Source organism: Oncorhynchus tshawytscha, linkage group LG11 (genome assembly GCF_018296145.1).
Source record: "Oncorhynchus tshawytscha isolate Ot180627B linkage group LG11, Otsh_v2.0, whole genome shotgun sequence".
Classification (NCBI taxonomy): Eukaryota; Metazoa; Chordata; class Actinopteri; order Salmoniformes; family Salmonidae; genus Oncorhynchus; species Oncorhynchus tshawytscha.
Genome location: NC_056439.1, coordinates 48102251 through 48121227, shown reverse-complemented (window position 1 = coordinate 48121227; position 18977 = coordinate 48102251). Strand labels below are relative to the sequence as shown.

At 43.3% G+C, this 18977-nt stretch overlaps 2 protein-coding genes across 2 annotated transcripts; one reads left to right on the top strand and one right to left on the bottom strand.

Moving 5' to 3' along the window:
- The first annotated feature begins 344 nt into the window (after positions 1–344).
- On the top strand, positions 345–3042 carry rpusd2 (RNA pseudouridine synthase domain containing 2). The gene is made up of 3 exons (XM_024437828.2): positions 345–1262; positions 1430–1726; positions 1940–3042. The coding sequence occupies exons 1-3, from the start codon at positions 558–560 to the stop codon at positions 2720–2722; spliced, it is 1785 nt and encodes a 594-aa protein (XP_024293596.1). The 5' UTR covers positions 345–557; the 3' UTR covers positions 2723–3042.
- Positions 3043–3164: 122 nt separating this feature from the next.
- Positions 3165–18151, bottom strand: LOC112262111 (protein dispatched homolog 2-like). The gene is made up of 8 exons (XM_024437827.2): positions 17688–18151; positions 10590–11012; positions 10471–10500; positions 9944–10067; positions 9242–9369; positions 8765–8883; positions 8426–8523; positions 3165–8051 (listed from the first exon to the last, which is right to left on the bottom strand). Exons 1-8 carry the CDS (start codon positions 17777–17779, stop codon positions 4551–4553), a joined length of 4515 nt encoding a protein of 1504 aa, XP_024293595.1. The 5' UTR covers positions 17780–18151; the 3' UTR covers positions 3165–4550.
- Positions 18152–18977: the final 826 nt, after the last annotated feature.

Here is an 18977-nt window from a genome sequence, read left to right as displayed (position 1 = left end):
TTTACATAACGATGAGAATAGATGCAGTTTAGTCTTTATTTTTTAAATACTGAAATGATTATACAGTAATGTCATAATTTACTAATACAAATATTGTAATGAAAACGCTTGTTTGTGTGTAAATGCATGGGAAATAATGTTGTTTTATTTGAGAGAGATGGGATTGTTTGGCTTTGGGCTTTTTTTTAATACACTTTGCCTCTATCAATTTAACCATTGCCTGTATAAGAGATCAAAAATGCTATTTATTTAGGTCTATGATTTTATTATGTTGTATGTGTGAAGCATTAGGTGTGAAGCAATATTCAGTGTCAGGAGGATGAGGATATTTGATAAGGCTTTGAAACGGACTACTAACACACAGGGGCGTCATCGACGAGTGCCTGTAGTCATTTGGAAGGGAGACCCATACTTTCATGGCTGCATGTTAGGCTGCTTCAGTGAGATACGTGTGAGTAGTTTGGACACATTTTACAGATGATTTTATTTACCTTTAACCGACAAACAGTGATTTTTACAGAGCTCCCTTGACAAAACGATACTCTTTCTTAAATTTGATGGTACGTTATATCAAGAACATTTTCTATGTTCTCCAAATCTTTAACAAACGCGAAATAACGCTTAATAACAGAACACTATCACGTGCTAGACCTTGTAATGCGCAATTGACAAACGTCACAAATTATAGCGATTTAATTTGTAAAGTGACAAAAGAACATACACTTTACAACTCAGTAAATGAGTTATCATCTGGCCCACGTTTGCATCAAAACCATTTTACAGTAATGTCGCATACAATGGAGTCGACAGAAATGACGAGGGTGTCAGCGGTAAATACCTCAAACACTTCAGTCAATTCTACCACAGACGAGTTGAAAGAAACTTGTAAACGTAAGAGCGAAGAGAAGGAAGACCCAGAGAAAAGTAGTCGTGGAAAGAGACGACGAGGAGGTGGGAAGAAACAACTCCGTACAGGAGAGAGATACATTCCTCCCCCTCAAAAACGCAACCCCGGCGTAAGTTTCAGCAAAGAGCATTTTGATGAAACAACATACTATTTTGAAGGAGGTCTACGCAAAGTGCGCCCATACTACTTCGACTTCAAAACGTACTGCAAGGGACGCTGGATTGGGAAAACTCTTCTCGAGGTTTTCAGCAGTGAATTCCGAGCTGAGCCGTTGGAGTACTACGTTATGGCTTCCAAACTAGGACGCATCCGACTCAATGAAACCCCAATGGATGACCTCTCTGTAACACTCAGGGTGAGTTCAATCTTTGTCTCTGACTCTGGTTATGTTGGCTTGAATTAGATGGATGCTGATTATGTTGGCTTGAATTAGATACAACAGTCTATCTAACTTTGTCCCTAAATTGTAAAAAAAAATCTGTGCAGAATAAATATTGTCAGACCTGTCTTTTCCACCCTCAGAACAATGACTTCCTAAGGAATACAGTGCATCGCCATGAGCCACCTGTAGTTGGACGGCCACTGGAGATTTTGGAAGATAATGGGGAGGTTTTGGTAGTTGACAAGCCAGCCTCGATGCCAGTTCATCCTTGTGGGCGCTTCCGTCACAACACGGTCATTTTCATCCTGGGAAAGGAACGGGGCATATGTGGCCTTCACACTGTGCACCGGTTGGATCGCCTAACATCTGGGGTGCTGCTCTTCGCCCGGACTTTGGAAGTGTCCCAGAAACTGGATGTGTTGGTGCGAGACAGACAGGTAAGACATCCTCTAGTCCAGTGTGCACCAATCAATCGATAAGGAACATTGTGTTTCCTGATGATATTTTTTTTTTTAGTCACTTATCCTAGAAATCTGTTCATCAGTTTGGATTAAATAGGGGCTCAAGTATAATCTCTCTCTGAGAGGGAACATAAAATATACTTTATTACAGTTTGATATAAGTGACTGATAGTCTGTCGTCTTTTACAGCTGGAGAAGGAGTATGTCTGTCGAGTGGAAGGGGAATTCCCAGAGGGTGAGATCATCTGTGAGGAGCCCATCCTGGTGGTTTCCTTCAAGGTGGGACTGTGCAGAGTGCATCCTAAAGGCAAGGATTGCCGCACAGTCTTCCAAAGGCTCAGCTGGAACGGCCACTCCAGTGTAGTGCGTTGCCTCCCTCTCACTGGCCGCACTCACCAGATTCGTGTCCACCTCCAGTTCCTGGGCTACCCCATCCTCAACGACCCTGTCTATGGCTCCTCTGCTTGGGGTCCCCAAAGGGCAAAGGGAGGCCTGATGGGCATGAGCGACGATGAGCTTCTCAAAGCGATTCTGGAGGAACATCGTTTGAAGGAGAGTCTTCATCTCCTAGACATCCCAGATGAGGTACTGGTACAGGTGAGCAATGTGCAGACTGATGCTCAGACACCTCAGCCAGAGCTGTTGCCACGTGTTTGCAATTCTGTTTCAAGTGACTGTACACGGAGTGACGTAGAACAGAGTGTAAATCAGGTCCACAGCAGTCCAGCCTTACCCGGTGCAGTACCCGGACCAACTGATGAAAATGATGATCAAACGGAGTCCACAGAATCTTCTCACTTAGCTGCTACAAACACGAAAGACCCTCTGTGTAGCGAGTGTAAGATTGTCCGTCCGGATCCCACCGAGAAGGAGCTCATCATGTACCTCCATGCGTTGCGCTATAAAGGACCAGACTTTGAATATTCAACTCGCCTACCTGACTGGGCCAAGGATGAATGGATTGAAGACTAAGGCACTATAGGGATGTTGTACAACAGAAGTGCAGGCAGTGTACTATGTGATGTGCCCAATAGGATGTAAAATATCACTATCGTTGTTTTGTTGAAGTGTCTTTGGACACTTGGTGAACCAAGCTCGGTTGTTAGTTCTATGGCTCACGGTTCTGTAAATCATGAATAATTCTGTTTTTAAATTGTATAATTAATTTCCCTCTGACTCACGTTAAGGGATATATTACTTTGGACCATATATTTTCCATTGGACTCTAAGCCAGGAAGATGTTTATCTAGGATTTCTTTTCAGTAGCCCTTCTAATTGAAAACCAAATAAACATTTTCATAAAGTTTGACAATGAAATTTTATTTTCATGGCATTGAATAAAACAACTCATTCTGCAGGAAAAATACACTTTATTTTTATTTTTAAACTTTCCACCATGTGAAAATGAGTACAAGTACCGTGTTATCTCAGGTTTTAATAGTCATTTGCAACCTTTCCATTTTCTCTGCTCCTCAAAAGCCTAAAGTTAAGTTCTATCATTCCTTTCGCTAAGGCAGGTTATTTCAAAAGCTCATCCAAGACTTATGATCACTGAATCAGTTATCAAAAGGAAACCCTTTCGGATGAGACAACTTCAAAATAACCCTGCTTGTAGGCACATTTTACAATTCTTGTCAATTCTTCGCATTAATTTTTGCAGTCATTTCATCAAACCACAATTAAACCCTTAATACATACATTATTCTGGGTTGTATTTTGAACCAAAAATACAACTCCACTATTGTAAAGGATAATCCCTTTCACATAAAACACATTTACATTTTCTTCATGGAAAAACGACTGTTGCAAAGATTTGGCACATGCTGCACATTGTACACCATGATCCATAGACTGCATGTGTTCTGTCAAGGCAAACACACATATATATATTTAATCTGATGTTCCAGCAGGTGGTGAAATGTAGTGAAGGCTGCTCTGCGGCTGTAGAACTACAATTTTTGATTACCCAGTCAAGCCTTAGTAGAGATCGTGTTACTCTACATAGAACAATGATTCTACATTTCTTTGAACTGTGCTGTGAAGCTGGTTATCTACAAGTCATGTTTAATGATGGAAGGAGCCACCAAGCTGGTAAAAATCACCTTTGTCAGATTCAGGCCTGCCAATACATCAGTTGGTTTCATGTACAAGACCTTCATTCTTTCATTATCAAAGGATAAGGCTCACTATATACATCTGCAGTGCATCTGCAGCTCCCTACTGTAAGTGTATAACAGTGCTGTTCAGGTCCCCTAAATAATTAATACACACAGAATTGTCTTAAGTCACCAAATTAATGTTACATTTCTTGGCATTTGACTTTGTACAACAGCAATGAGTGTTGTACATTCTGACAGTGAAGTGGTTTACAAAAATGTTTTTTAAATTACACACAATTTCTGATCTACTTGTAGTGATGTAACTTCCATCACCATGTTATATGTCTTGTTTTGATGGTGGGTGCGTGGAATACATAGCTCAAACAAAAGAGCCCCTTCCCACACATCTAAAAAAAAAAATATTTTGAAATGATTCTAAAGTGTTCAAATGACATTATTGTCTAAGAATCCATCCAGACTGTGGATATAGATCAGGGTAATACAGTTGAATAACAAAAAGGTCAGTGATTATCCAACTTCCAGTGTGTCCAGCTGTGAATTTTCCAAAATGTGTAAATCCATTACAAAGAATCTTATTCACAAACATAACATTCTGCCGTTTCTGACTGAGCTAGTCAAGCTGACTGATGATGAACCGAACACTTCTGCATGCTTAGATTAGACATCTTTTGAAATCTAATTCAGCTTGTATCTTCCCTCTGCCCATCTCGTTTGATCCATACATCAGGCAAATCTGGTTTACTGTTTGGCAACATCACTGGTCCTTCACTCTGGCTCGTACGGCCCCTCCCACACCCCGGAGAGGCTGTCTCATACGTGGTCTCTCTCAGGGAGAGACGTAGGGTGTCTCTCTTTCCGTTAAGGTGCCCTGGTTGTGGTTCCAGTTCTCCCTCTGCTTCAATAGAAGTCTGTTGGTTTGAGGGTCCAGGTTCAATGTCACTCAGGCAAGTCTCATTGGAATCCTCTAGCCCGTCAAATGAACTCTGAGATGACAGTAGGCGTTTGTGAGGGTGATGCTTAAAGGTGCTATTAGGGGCCTCGTCCTTTGAGAGGGATGGCTGGTAAATTGTTTCTATTGTTTGACTAATGATGGTGTCCTCCATGCTTGAGGAAGAGGACAGCGATACGTTCCAGTGCTTCATGCCAGCAGACTGTCCTCTGCACGTCTTGCACAAGAGCCTTTCCTTAGCCAGGTCACCTTGAGGAGCTACTACAGGCCTTAGGGTGTTTTCTTTATATGGGGAAGAGGTCTGCAAAGCTGGGGGTGGATGACAGCCTTTGTGGTGCCTCCCACAGAGCTCTTCACTATCTGCCTCAATGTTGCTCCTCTCCACATCCCTCCTGGGACTCAGTCCACCGAACTGGATGTCATCGGAGAGAACTGAGGGTCTGTTGGATAGCTTACTAGTACACGTGCTGTTCTCAAAGCTGTCACTCAGCTGACAGGCCAATGGCTGAAGCTCATACTGCTCGGGTTCCCTTCCGCCCTCTACCTGTCGCTGTCTTTGACGCTGATGGTTCGGGTAAAGGTAATTACCCTCGTCTTTATTGAAATTCCTTCGAACTCTTGATCTTCCAAAAGCTCCGTTTGCTGCGCAGGTTGAGGACCTAGGTTCTGCTGCTGAGCAGGAGGGCAGACTTTCAGTCCCCGGTTCAGATGAACATGGCAACATTATTTTCCCACAGTTCTTTTGAGGACCGAAAAAGCAGCATAGGGATTGGAAAAAGAAAGTGGCAAATCCACATGCTACACATTTCACCAGAAATAAGAAAATCCCCAGCTTTCTGAACAACAAGGCAGTAGTAGGGAGCATGGCGATGCCCACACAGCAGAAGGCCCCAGATCCTATTGCTACAGGACAGCTCATTCTTTTCAGAGAATGTGCAACTCTTCCAATTCTATCAGAGTGTGGAGCTGAATTATATGATATGCAGTAGTTGGCTAAAAAGTCGACAGACAGCCCAGCAGCAGCTGATATGAAGAGTGCCTCCACACCACTAAGCTGCCATTCTAGAAGGACCAGGAGGCCGATGGTGACAAAAACACTTCCTCCAACAGCAGCAGCGCCATAAATACTCAGTGGAATATTCCATGTGGTCAGAAGAAGCAAGACAAATGCTAGAGCTACAGAGAACCCAGTAACCACAAGGGTTTCTGAGCTTAGACATTGTTGCAAGTCAAATAGTGTCAACTGGCTCACAAACCACCCTTCCTTTAGTCCCAGTGGTGCGCCAGACATTTCACCATTAAACCATGACACAATATCATTATAGAAAAGGGTGGTGTGACTAAAGTTGTAGCTATAGCGGTGCGTAGTTCTAAATACCATTACCAGGGCTGCTATTCGACCATCTGCCTCAAAATGTAGGCCTCCAACCTCGGACACATAGCCCTCTGCATGCCGCTCGGCCACCATCATGCTCAGGCATTGTTCAAAAACACCTGGTGGGTAAGGAAAGGGAATATCGTTGCAGCAAAACTGTAAGGCGTCCTCACTCTCTGAGCATCGTCGGATAGACACCCAGTGTATGAGTTGCTCGACAATACAGACGTTGTCTGTTGAGCCTTCGTTTTCAGATGATGATGATGACGGTAAATAAAAACTTTGGTTTTGAACTCTTCCACACAAGTCTCTCAACCACACCTGAGCCTCTGGGCTACTCATGTTAAACTCTGGATCCATAACTAAAGATCCGTTGCTTTTCGGATCAAAGTGATTGCCGTTATCAGTTGGGATGACTCCCCAAACAAGAGTCAATGTAATGAGCTTGTCCTCCCCGTTCACCAGCCGTTCAAACATGAATTGGTGGCGATATTCAGCGTCATATCTTTCAAAGGGATGGCTAGAGCGGAATAACTGAGTTGCCCTGTTGTCTAAAGTGGGTAGTCTCATACCAGGGTCTACAACTGAGATGTATGTTCCTCCTGCGGCCAACACTGCGAACCAGCAGACCCAAATGTATCTGAACTTGACCACTCCACATGGGAGGATTTTCAGGAAAAGTAAATTGGAGGTGTCGGACAGTCCTCGCTTCAACCCTCGTAGCTTCTGACCCAAGGTGAAGAGGCACCGCTTTCGTGAGCTTGTGTCCCAGAACCCGCCAATATTTTTCGTGCAGCAAGGCTTCCATGCCTGTGCAGTAACAGAGGCTGAGGCAGGCACAGTGTAGCGCTCGCGTAATATGAGCGAGCTGGGCAGCCACGCAAGGGCGGAAAAAGTACAGATTAAGGAAGCCGTTCCCAGGTACACAGCAAAGCATCTGACTGCCGTGATGCTGCTCAGGAACCCAGAGAAGAACGTGGCACTAGAAGTCAGGCCTGATGCCAATATCAAATATCCGACCTCTTGGAGAACTCTATTGACTCTTATCTCTAGAGAAACGGGTGGATTCTGGGATAGTTGTAGATTCCAGAAATCAATGAAAGTGAAGGCGTGGTTAGAACAACTACCAAACAGGATGAAAGCTGAAGCTAAGTTGAGGAAAGGGAAGAATGTCAGCTGAAAAACCACTTTGTAGAAGAAATAGGAAGTCAAGAGAGAACCCACAATTGCAACTAAAGACAGAGCTGATAGGAAAAGAGACTGCAAATAAAGGGCTATGGTGAGGAACAGCGAAACTACAGCCAGAACAGGGTAGATGGAGTCCCTAGCCAGGTAATACTTGAAAAGCTTTTGCTTGATGCCTAGGTCCATTCCTGTAATAGTAGTGTTCTTGTATGTAAGCTCACGACCTTCAAGGCTGTTCATGTATATCTCCATCAAGTGATCTCCTTTTTCAACCGGTAGAAACAGGAGACTATATTTCAGTGAGGGGACCTGATATTCTATTGTCTGTGGCCCTAGGAAGTCCTTATCAACCAGGTAATGCAATATCTGGAATACGGCACGAGAGTGTTTGCACCGAGTCGGCACGGATGCACAGTTGCCTTGCGAGCCCCTCTCTGCGCAATATGCCACCAGCCTTCCATCGTGGTAGTATGGGGCGCAATAGCGTAGTAGGCTCAGACTCTCTGACACTTGCACAGAGGTCAGGCTGAGACAGGATGAGGCATTGCTGAGAAGTGCCAAGTAGTTTCCCAGTGACCAACTTGGACAGCATCCGCCCCTGATTATGGCACCGTCCACTTCCAATCGGATATGTTGCTTGCAGAGATCTTGGAAGTGGGGTTGTGAACGAATCTGAAACATGGAGAAGAGAAGTTTGGCAGTTACACACTTCTGTTGACTTATTCTCCCTCTACCCATGGCAAAATCAATGTAATTGATGTTCCATATATCTTTTTATTACAAGAGTAAATTGAAATGGACAGATTTTATAGCAACTTTTCACGTAACTTATTTCCATCTACCAGCTAATGGGGATCAATAACACCTTTTTTTGTTCTCTTTCAAATACATATAAATGTTTTAAGATGTGCGCTATCAGTGCCTGCCAAGTTCTGTAGCCCAGAAAGGTATTTGATTGAGTTGGCTCCCTGATTTCGTGGTCTGGTTGGTAATGCTGGATATATGGCATATATGATATATGATGTTTAAGATGCACGAAGACCTACCCTGGCCTGCTCCATCTCGCACATGGAGTAGATCGCCTTCAGGCTCCAAAGACTGGCAGAGTTTCCAGAGCGGAAGACAAGCTGGGCGTAGCGTTCTCCTGTGATGTCACAGATGGAGTCAAGAACATGGCACCCCTAAACAAAGACTGTCCTCAGTCTTCACTTACGAAATTGTATCTAGAGGGATTGCTTATGTTTTGCTCATAACTGAAAGTGAACACTGGAATGATGAACTAGCTCGTCAATACCCAGATTTTTGATTGATACATTATGGGTATGTTTCCTGCTAAATTTTTAGGAACATTTCTCTAGTAGCAGAGAGACATGTTAGTAGCCTACCTGGAGCATCACAGAGGAATGTGTCTTGGGCCAAATCCCTGTCTAGCATTCTTTTAGACCGTTGCCTGGACGACTGTTCCTGGCTCCCACCGGCATCCCCTCCGCTACCATCTCCATAGCTTCATAAAATAAACATGAACACAACAAAATTATACATGAGACATCTAGACAATTCATATCAATCACACAGGCAATAGCTAAATCAGTACCCCACGCAACAATGGACATATGGACTCCCTATACAATTATCCAGCATTTTTTTATCGTAGCTATACTATATCATGTGCAAGTGTAACTCTGTTCCATCTCTATTGTGCCTCTGAACTGAAAGATGCCAAATTGTAGCCTGTTTTAGTGAGTAATTATAATCTGGGGCTGAGTGAACGCAATGTCCCATGGTTCTACTCTGTTGTGGCAGCCATTTTGTGCAGGGCTCTCTGTGTGTGGTGGAGAGCTCCTCCGGTTTTAGCACAGTACCTCCCAGCTGTCTTGTCTTTGAGGTGTTGCGGTATCAGAGACAGTGTGTTTCCAGGCCCTGTGTTCTGTTGAAGCTTGGCTAAGGCAGACTGTCGCACCCCGATGTATGTTCCTCGAGGCTCAAACCCCTGCATTAAAAACATAAAAGTCAACGGAATCTGACGACAGCCGAAGCAGGAAAACAACGCACTGAATTTATTTACATGAGAAATATGTACGCCTAATGCTGACTGTTTGGCCTACAGTAGGTGAATAAAGACTGATTTAGATGCGAAGGTTTAGTGACATACTATTATGGATGCATTGAAAATTGATAGTAACATTGTACATGCAGTGTTGATTGATATAGCGTTGTCTTCAATATTCTTCCAGATTATTTTTTTTACCCTGGTCTCTGCCATGGTCATTACATGTTGATCGCCATGAGTGTAACTGTACACATTTATTACACACATGGTAATTCAATTAGTTTATTTAACTATTCTTGACTGTTCATTATACCTGCAATTGCACTGATATGGCTACACTTGTATTTCTTGAGCTGACAAGATGAAATGTTTTGAGAGATCTGCCGGGTCTACTTTATTTACGACAGCTTTTCAAGAGGCAGGAACGAGCTAAAAAAAAAGGGGTTTACAGTAGCATTCGGTTTGACAGGAACTTGGCAGAGAACGCGACAGTGCTGCAGAGAGAGCCACTCACCATGAGCGGGTCAGAGAAGTCTGGCAGGGGACCAATCAACAGGCCGGCTAGGGAACATCCCAGGAGGGCCGCTGCACACCCGACGAGCACCGCCAGAGGATACCTCACTACCACCTGGGAGTAACTGTCAAGAAAATGCCACAGGAAAAGAGGATCTCAGTGACACTTATCTCTAATGGGCTTTGCATAGTTAAAGGACTGTACTGTGTGTCTCACTCGGTGGGTGTGCTAGGAAAGTCATGGTTCAAGTATTTTTCAGGTAAGTACAACATTTAACATTAAATTTCAAAACATTGGTCACCAGTACTCATATTTTGAGTTATGCAATGCTATTGTGAGCTTACGACCATGATGTATAGCTTATTGAAATACTATTTTGAGCTTAGAACCATGTTGTATAGCTAACTTAAAGACTAAAAATATATTTTTGTCCTAATTACTGCCATGCACTGTGCACATTAAGGATGCAATGGAAATTGTAGGTCATTTTGCTGTTACACAATCATCTTGTTGTCGAGGATACTGACTTTCTAGGGATCCAGTAGAGTCCGTCATCCCTGAAATAGACAAATAATTCTGCGTCATTGACCTTTTTATAATTTTTGCATGATAATTATGCTTGTGTACAGCATACGGGAATACAGACCTGACTGTGACCACATGATGCTGTTTGGACTTCTGGGTGCCATCGCCGTCATGGGAACCGTGCAGCCAGTGGCAGCGGACAGCGTTGTGACAGGAAGGAACATGGGAGGGGCTGCAGCTGCGACCCGTCTTGACAGCGCTTGTCGAGCAGTCGGTGTGAGGAGGACCCACAGTGATTGGATGCGACTCCAGACAGGCTTTGCCTTTGATTGGCTTGTGATGGCCACAACAGTGACATTGTCGGTGCTGCTGTGAATGGTAGGTGCATCCCTGGGAGACTTGGTGGTAGAGCTGGGAGGAGGTAGAGGAGGAGGGTCTGGGGAGGCTGCAGCTGTCAGACTGGTCCCCTTCGGTTTGGATCCGAGTGGCCTGGGCCTCCGGGCACACACTGTCAGGAGGACACAGTGACACCTCCGGTATCTCACTGTGAAAAGACAGAGGGGGGGGAAGTGTATTTATTTATAACCCCTACGGTTGCAGTGTTTGTCATTGTCAAATGTACACCAGAATTTTCGATAATCAATGTTTCAGCTCAGCGGCTTCCCCGGCTGCAACAATTTTTTACTAAGCCTTGAGTAGGTAAACCTAATGAATCGTGTAAGGGGTGACTTCCAATGTTGCGTTGTTGCTTGAAACCCAATTTGGCAAACCAAATTAATTAGGTAAGGAATGACATCTAAAGTATTGTTTCATTGCTCGAAGGCCCAATTAGTCCAAGAGATGCTCCATCTGCCCTGTCTGTGTTTCAACATCCAAAAGAGAGTCCTGTTGATGGAGACTGCAGTGGATCTGATGAAGAATGACTCCTGTTTATGGAAGAAGTACATTGCACAGATGTTATGGGTTAAGTTATGTGCTTTTCTTCCTCGTGTTTTCTCTAAAGAACAGGACATAAACTATACACAATGAAACTCTGCTGACTATCAGCGAGAGAGAGCTGACCACGTTAACCACTATTAGTAATTGCGTTAGGCCTAATGACAAGTAACGTTAATAAATTGGAATCCTTATTTACTGAACTGTAAGTAATATTGAATTCCCGTTATTACAATACTCTATAGCAGGGGTATTCAACTCTGAACCTACGAGGTTTTCTGTTCTACCTGATAATTAATTGCACCCACCTCATGTCCCAGGTCTAATTAGAGGGGAACAATGGAAAAATGCAGTGGAACTGACTTCGGGGTCCAGAGTTGAGTTTGCGGGCTCTATAGTGTGACTGAATTAAACAAGGCAACAGTAAACATGTCATCCCCCAACGAATGATGCAACGTCCCCCATTGGGCCAATTGAGATATCGCATGTGACTAATACATTTCAGTTCATTACTACAGCTCCCGTCTTGGGCCAATCAGTGTAATTTAACAAAAAATGCCAGATCTCGATGGCAAGACTCATCCATCATTCACCCAAGTTTAGTCAAAATTGGCCCAGTGCTGTCTGAGATAATGCGTGTGACAAACGGAAACATATCCACAGTCCCCTCCCCGATTTCATTGTGGGGGACAACCAGACATTTATGCACAGTCTAATTTCAATCTGACTCCAGTTAAAGGGTCAAATGACGTTATGGGTTGTTTTCCCAGACCTGGTCGTCTGGGTGGACTGAGACGCCACTTCTTTGATCCCCATCACCTCATCGCCAAGGCGACGGGGTAAGTAAACAGAGAGCAGTACTTGAGGGCTGTATTTGCATTTCCAACCACCGGGGGAGAGATAGGTGGGCAGCAAATTCATCACAACTCGACTGTGTGCCATTGGGCATTTCAAAATGTAGCTGTATTAATAATAATAAAAAAGTGTCTAAAGATGTATCGGTCTCTTGAAAGAGTGGAGTCAATTTCTCAAACCTTCGTAGTGGTTCCACTCAAATCTCCCCGTCAAGATGACCATTTTTGGCAGGGGGAAAAAAACATGTTGCTGTTGGGTGGCTGATGCGTCACCAGCTTGCTTCTGAACTTACTCAGGTGAAAGCACTATTTATTTGCTGTCCAATTAGAAGTTGCCATGTACCCCTCAGCTGACACATCACAAGCTGCGCAGAGCACTGACGGCAGCATGATGGGTGCTTCTGTGCTAGCAGCAGGTGCTGCCCACTGCACTCCTTAGGACTGTGTTACTGCAGTGGTAAACTCTGGTATTCACTGCTTCTCATTGACCACTTTTAATGGAGCTAGGTCATGCTTGCAAAGCTAGGCAATTAGTGGATCCAGTTCATTATCGAACAGAGCAGTTACAAAAATACCTCCAGCTGGGCGTTACGAGCCCCCTGCATGCAAGCTACGTAATCAAACAACAATCGCCTGAGATATTGCCAATCTCTCAAATATGATTTGACATGGGAAACGTTCTATCAAAGGTTGATATGACATTGTATTTCAGTCTAAACAGGGTGTTACTATGCTGATACTCTGCTACATTGCATTCGTGTCATACTGTCGGCCAGCACCACCCTCAGTGGAACAGCGCTGTGCATTTTGCTAAACGCTGATATTACTTCGTATTTAGGTCTAAAGGTGCTTTCATGTTTGGCACCCCGTACTACTACGGGTGGCCTGTTTAATGATTTTATGGAGATGGAATTAGCAAGCACGTTGTTCATGAGGGAACCATCTCAGTGTTTGTCCTTTGTTTGAACCGACACGATGTACCAGGGGGGGTTGTGTTCAGTAGTAGCGTACACCATAGCAAAACGTTCATGATCTCCCGCCATGTTATCTTAAGGTGTGTATGATGTGGAGTAACATGCAGAAATACATTGGTGTCCGAAGTGGGATTCTCTGCTTACTAGGTTTCACATCATTTAACCACTCTCTTGGTTTCACATCATTTAACCACTCTCTTGGTTTCACATCATTTAACCACTCTCTTGGTTTCACATCATTTAACCACTCTCGTGGTTTCACATCATTTAACCACTCTCGTGGTTTCACATCATTTAACCACTCTCGTGGTTTCACATAATTGTACTGTGCAGCCGTCTTCATCGACCTTGCCAAGGCTTTCGACTCTGTCAATCACCATATTCTTATCGGCAGACTCAGTAGCCTTGGTTTTTCCAATGACTGCCTTGCCTGGTTCACCAACTACTTTGCAGACAGAGTTCAGTGTGTCAAATCGGAGGGCGTGTTGTCCGGTCCTCTGGCAGTCTATGGGGGTGCCACAGGGTTCAATTCTCTGGCCGACTCTTTTCTCTGTATATATCAATGATGTTGCTCTTGCTGCGGGCGATTCCCTGATCCACCTCTACGCAGACGACACCATTCTGTATACTTCCGGCCCTTCCTTGGACACTGTGCTATCTAACCTCCAAACGAGCTTCAATGCCATTCAACACTCCTTCCGTGGCCTTCAACTGCTCTTAAACGCTAGTAAAACCAAATGCATGCTTTTCAACCGTTCGCTGCCTGTATCCGCACGCCCGACTAGCATCACCACCCTGGATGGTTCCGACCTAGAATATGTGGACATCTATAAGTACCTAGGTGTCTGGCTAGACTGTAAACTCTCCTTCCAGACTCATATCAAACATCTCCAATCTAAAATCAAATCTAGAGTCGGCTTTCTATTCCGCAACAAAGCCTCCTTCACTCACGCCGCCAAACTTACCCTAGTAAAACTGACTATCCCACCGATCCTCGACTTCGGCGATGTCATCTACAAAATAGCTTCCAATACTCTACTCAGCCAACTGGATGCAGTTTATCACAGTGTCATCCGTTTTGTTACTAAAGCACCTTATACCACCCACCACTGCGACCTGTATGCTCTAGTCGGCTGGCCCTCACTACATATTCACCGCCAGACACACTGGCTCCAGGTCATCTACAAGTCCATGCTAGGTAAAGCTCTGCCTTATGTCAGTTCACTGGTCACGATGGCAACACCCACCCGTAGCACGCGCTCCAGCAGGTGTATCTCACTGATCATCCCTAAAGCCAACACCTCATTTGGCCGCCTTTCGTTCCAGTTCTCTGCTGCCTGTGACTGGAACGAATTGCAAAAATCGCAAATGTAACCACTCTCTTGGTTTCACATCATTTAACCACTCTCTTGGTTTTACATCATTTAACCACTCTCTTGGTTTCACAGCATTTAACCACTCTCTTGGTTTCACATCATTTAACCACTCTCTTGGTTTCACAGCATTTAACCACTCTCTTGGTTTCACAGCATTTAACCACTCTCGGTTTCACATAATTTAACTACTCTTGGTTTTACATAATTGAACCACTCTCTTGGTTTTATATCATTCAACCACTCTCTTGGTTTCACATCATTTAACCACTCGCCTAATTATTATGATGCATTTGGTACTTCTCATGCAGAATTGAATATTGATTGTTGTGGTTGGTTTTTGTTGGCTAATGAGTAAGCATGCATCTGATGCATCATGGGGAAGTTTGACAAGGGTACCTGAGTGTCAGTGGTTGCATATCATCAGGGAGAGTGGGATATGCAAAAAAAAAAACATCTACAATTCACAAGTGTTTTAATACACACTTGTACATGTATCAAATCGGACAAAATGTATTTTATTTTTTATCATTAGTCAAGACCAATATGTAACAGCTCTATGCATTTGCAAAAAAAAAACAGGTTTGGAAAGGCACTGCATAGAGTTGTGCAAGAGATGCTACAGTGGCAACAGGATCTTTCAACTATTACTTCCAGCTTTGCCACTCCCTCCTCCAGTGTCAATAACAGGAGTCTGGCTTATCGTTATGAAAAGGACAGAAAAGTATTTGTATGTGCCTTTTCTGACCAATATACTGAACAAAAATATAAACGCAACAATTTTTATGATTTTACTGAGTCACAGTTTCATATAAGAAAATCAGTCAATTTAAATAAATTCATTAGGGCCTAATCTATGGATTTCACATGACTGGGCAGGGGCACAGCCATGGGTGGGCCTGGGAGGACATAGGCCCACCCACTTCGGCGCAAGGCCCACCCATTGGGGATCAAGGCCCAGCCAAACACAATTAGTTTTTCACCACAAACAGGCTTTATTACAGACAGAAATACTCCTCAGTTTCATCAGCTATCCCGATGGCTAGTCTTAGATAATCCCGCAGGTGAAGAAGACAGATGTGGAGTTCCAAGGCTGACGTGGTTACACGTGGTCTGCAGTTGTGAAGCCAGTTGTACATACTGCCAAATTCTCTAAAACGGCGTTGGAGGCGGCTTATGGTAGAGAAATTAACATTCAATTCTCTGGCAACTGCTCTGATGGACATGCCTGAAGTCATCATGCGAATTGCATGCTCCCTCAAAACTTGAGACATCTGTGGCATTGTGTTGTGTGACAAAACTGCACATTTTAGAGTGGCATTTTATTGTCCCCAGCATAAGGTGCACCTGTGTAATGATCATGCTGTTTAATCAGCTTCTTGATATGCCACACCTGTCAGGTGGATGGATTATCTTGGCAAAGAAGAAATGCTCACTAACAGGGATGTAAACAAATCTGTACACAAAATTTGAGAGAAATAAGCTTTTTGTGCTTTAATGGAACATTTCTGGGATATTTTTTTTCAGCTTATGAAACATGGGACCAACACTTTATATACTGCGTTTCTATTTCTGTTCATTGTAGTTTGTTTTTTTTGCATTATGAAACACAATTTTCCATATGGCAGACACATGGTCTATGATGCTCATCTTCCCATATGGCAGACACATGGTCTATGATGCTCATCTTCCCATATGGCAGACACATGGTCTATAATGCTCATCTTCCCATATGGCAGACACATGGTCTATAATGCTCATCTTCCCATATGGCAGACACATGGTCTATAATGCTCATCTTTCCATACGTCTTCTATAGTCCATTGGCACCAAGTTTTTTTTGTGTGTGCGGCTGCTCAGCCATGGAAACCCATTTCATGAAGCTCTAGATGAACAGTTATTGTGCTGACGTTGCTTCTAGAGGCAGTTTGGAACTCAGTAGTGAGTGTTGCAACCGAGAACAGATGATTTTTCAGCACTCTGCGGTCCTGTTCTGTGAACTTGTGTGGCTTACCACTTTGCGGCTGAGCCGTTGTTGCTCCTAGACGTTTCCACTTCACAATAACAGCACTTACAGTTGAACGGGGGAAGCAGGGCAGAAATTTGATGAACTGACTTTTTGGAAAGGTGGCATCTTGTGACGGTACCATGTTGAAAGTCACTGAGCTCTTCAGTAAGGCCATTCTACTGCCATTGTTTGTCTATGGAGATTACATGGCTGTGTGCTCGATTGAATACACCTGTCAGCAACGGGTGTGGCTGAAATAGCCGAATCCACTAATTTGAGGGGAGTTTCCACATACTTTTGTATATATAGTGTATGTCCAATGTTGATGGCTAAACTAAAGCAGGGGCAATGTAGTGACTATTATTTATCTATCAAAAAACTGGCACGGTGGAGTTTTGCCCAGTGGATTTGTGGTTTCCCCTGGGCCGACCCTACAGTAGGCTATTGTGTCAGCAATGTCGTATGCATATCTGCATTATGCTGACTTGGGAGAGCACAGAGTGAGTGTGTAGCTGAGGAATACCAGATATCTCTGGATCCCGGGAGATTGCCTATTGAAGTGAATGTTAATTGTGGATTGGGTGAATTGACTGCCATACTCAACCTGTTATTGGACTATAACATTTCAATTAAACATACTCTGGGGAGAGATTGGCTGCTATTGTACAGCATTTGAGAACACATTTTACAAATACAAATCAATGTATCTCTCACCCACCAAAAAAAAACAGTAAATGAAAGATGGACTTCTTCCTGTTTAGTCTGCTCTTGATTTACAATTCATGTAAGCAGTGGCACATTTGTACATTATAATAAATACAATATTGAAGAATAGGACTCTTGAGAAATCCATAAAATGTATTGCCGTGGTCATCAAGTGCTTACAAATACAAAGAACATCGATATTCATTGATAGACAGATTGATATAGCCTACACTGACATAACGGCAATAATGGCTGGACAAAACACCAATACAAATGTATATTTAATGATGCAGAGGAATAATTTAACAGCCGAAAAGACAAACACCGTTCTTTTTCTTTGAGGTGAACAGAAAACGAAAGGCTACGTACCTTTGAAATTTCTCCCTTGCAGGTCTTTCAGTTCTTGGCGAATCCATGACTATAGCGTCTGCGCGCTCATCGGTGATAGAGCAGGTATCCATTCTATCAGTTACTTTTCTCCTGTCGGAAATTTCCAAATGGGAAATTGAGGAATTCAGGCTCGTGTTTACTACTTGGAATAGTAAGATCGGTTCTATTGTACAACGGCAAAAGGGATGGATGGATGTTTAAGTAACCTATCTGCTAAAGCCTGGTTTGCTATTGGTCGACGTGTTGTGATGAGCTCTTCTGCTGTTGAGGAGAAGTTTAGATGACCGTGAATAGCACGGGCGCTGTTCAATTGAGGGTGGTGCTGGCCTGTACAGTATGACACGGATACAATGTATCGGCGATATTGCCTGCATTGTTTTGATTCGTGCGTAGCCCGCTATTCAAAACAATATGTCTTACATTTTTCTCCACTTCTTAAATCTATTATTTACCTTTATATAGAAAGCTGGCAGAATCTGTAAGTCTGAATAATTTATTGTGAATAATACAGTATCAAATCAAATTTTATTGGTAACATCCACATATTTAGCAGATGTTATTGCTGGTGTAGCGAAATGTTTGTATTGTCACATAGTTGCCCGTTATATAGGCTAGTTATCGTTTTAGATTAGATTGGCCGAAGCAATCGTTATATTACACAGTTTTGGTTTAAATACAATACAGAAGACTAAATAAGCTACACCTATTTTTTGTATTTATTATTGTGGCCCCAGAGGGTTAGATTTGGGAAATACTCTTAGTTTTGCTTCCAAATAGAATTACAGTACTCCATGAATTAAAGTTTAGCTCCAGCTCATATTTTAGAGCCGTTACCTAATTTACCGTCACTGTAGGCATCAGGTGACGACGCTCTTCTGCTGATTAACACTCTGCTGTTCTTTTAATGCAGACAGAAAATGCACCTGGGACCCGAGAGGGAGCGAGTCTGCTCCTCCTTCGGTTACTCTTCATAAAGACATCATGCGGGCTCCTCTGGTGAATGATCAGTGGCACGCCAGCTGGTTTGTGTCTACATATGAATCATAATGCAGGCACCTCGTCGTCATCACTGATCCCATTAGTATTGGCTGGAGGAAAGAACAATGGTGTGTTTTTTTTCTTGTTTTACACTCAGAGGCAACCATTGGAAAAATTGGTTGAAAATACCAACGTATTCTGCCACAGGGACACAGTCTGAAATCATCCTTTATCCAACAACTTGCCTATGTGTCAAAACATGTGATTTAGATGATCCAAGCAAGCAGTTCC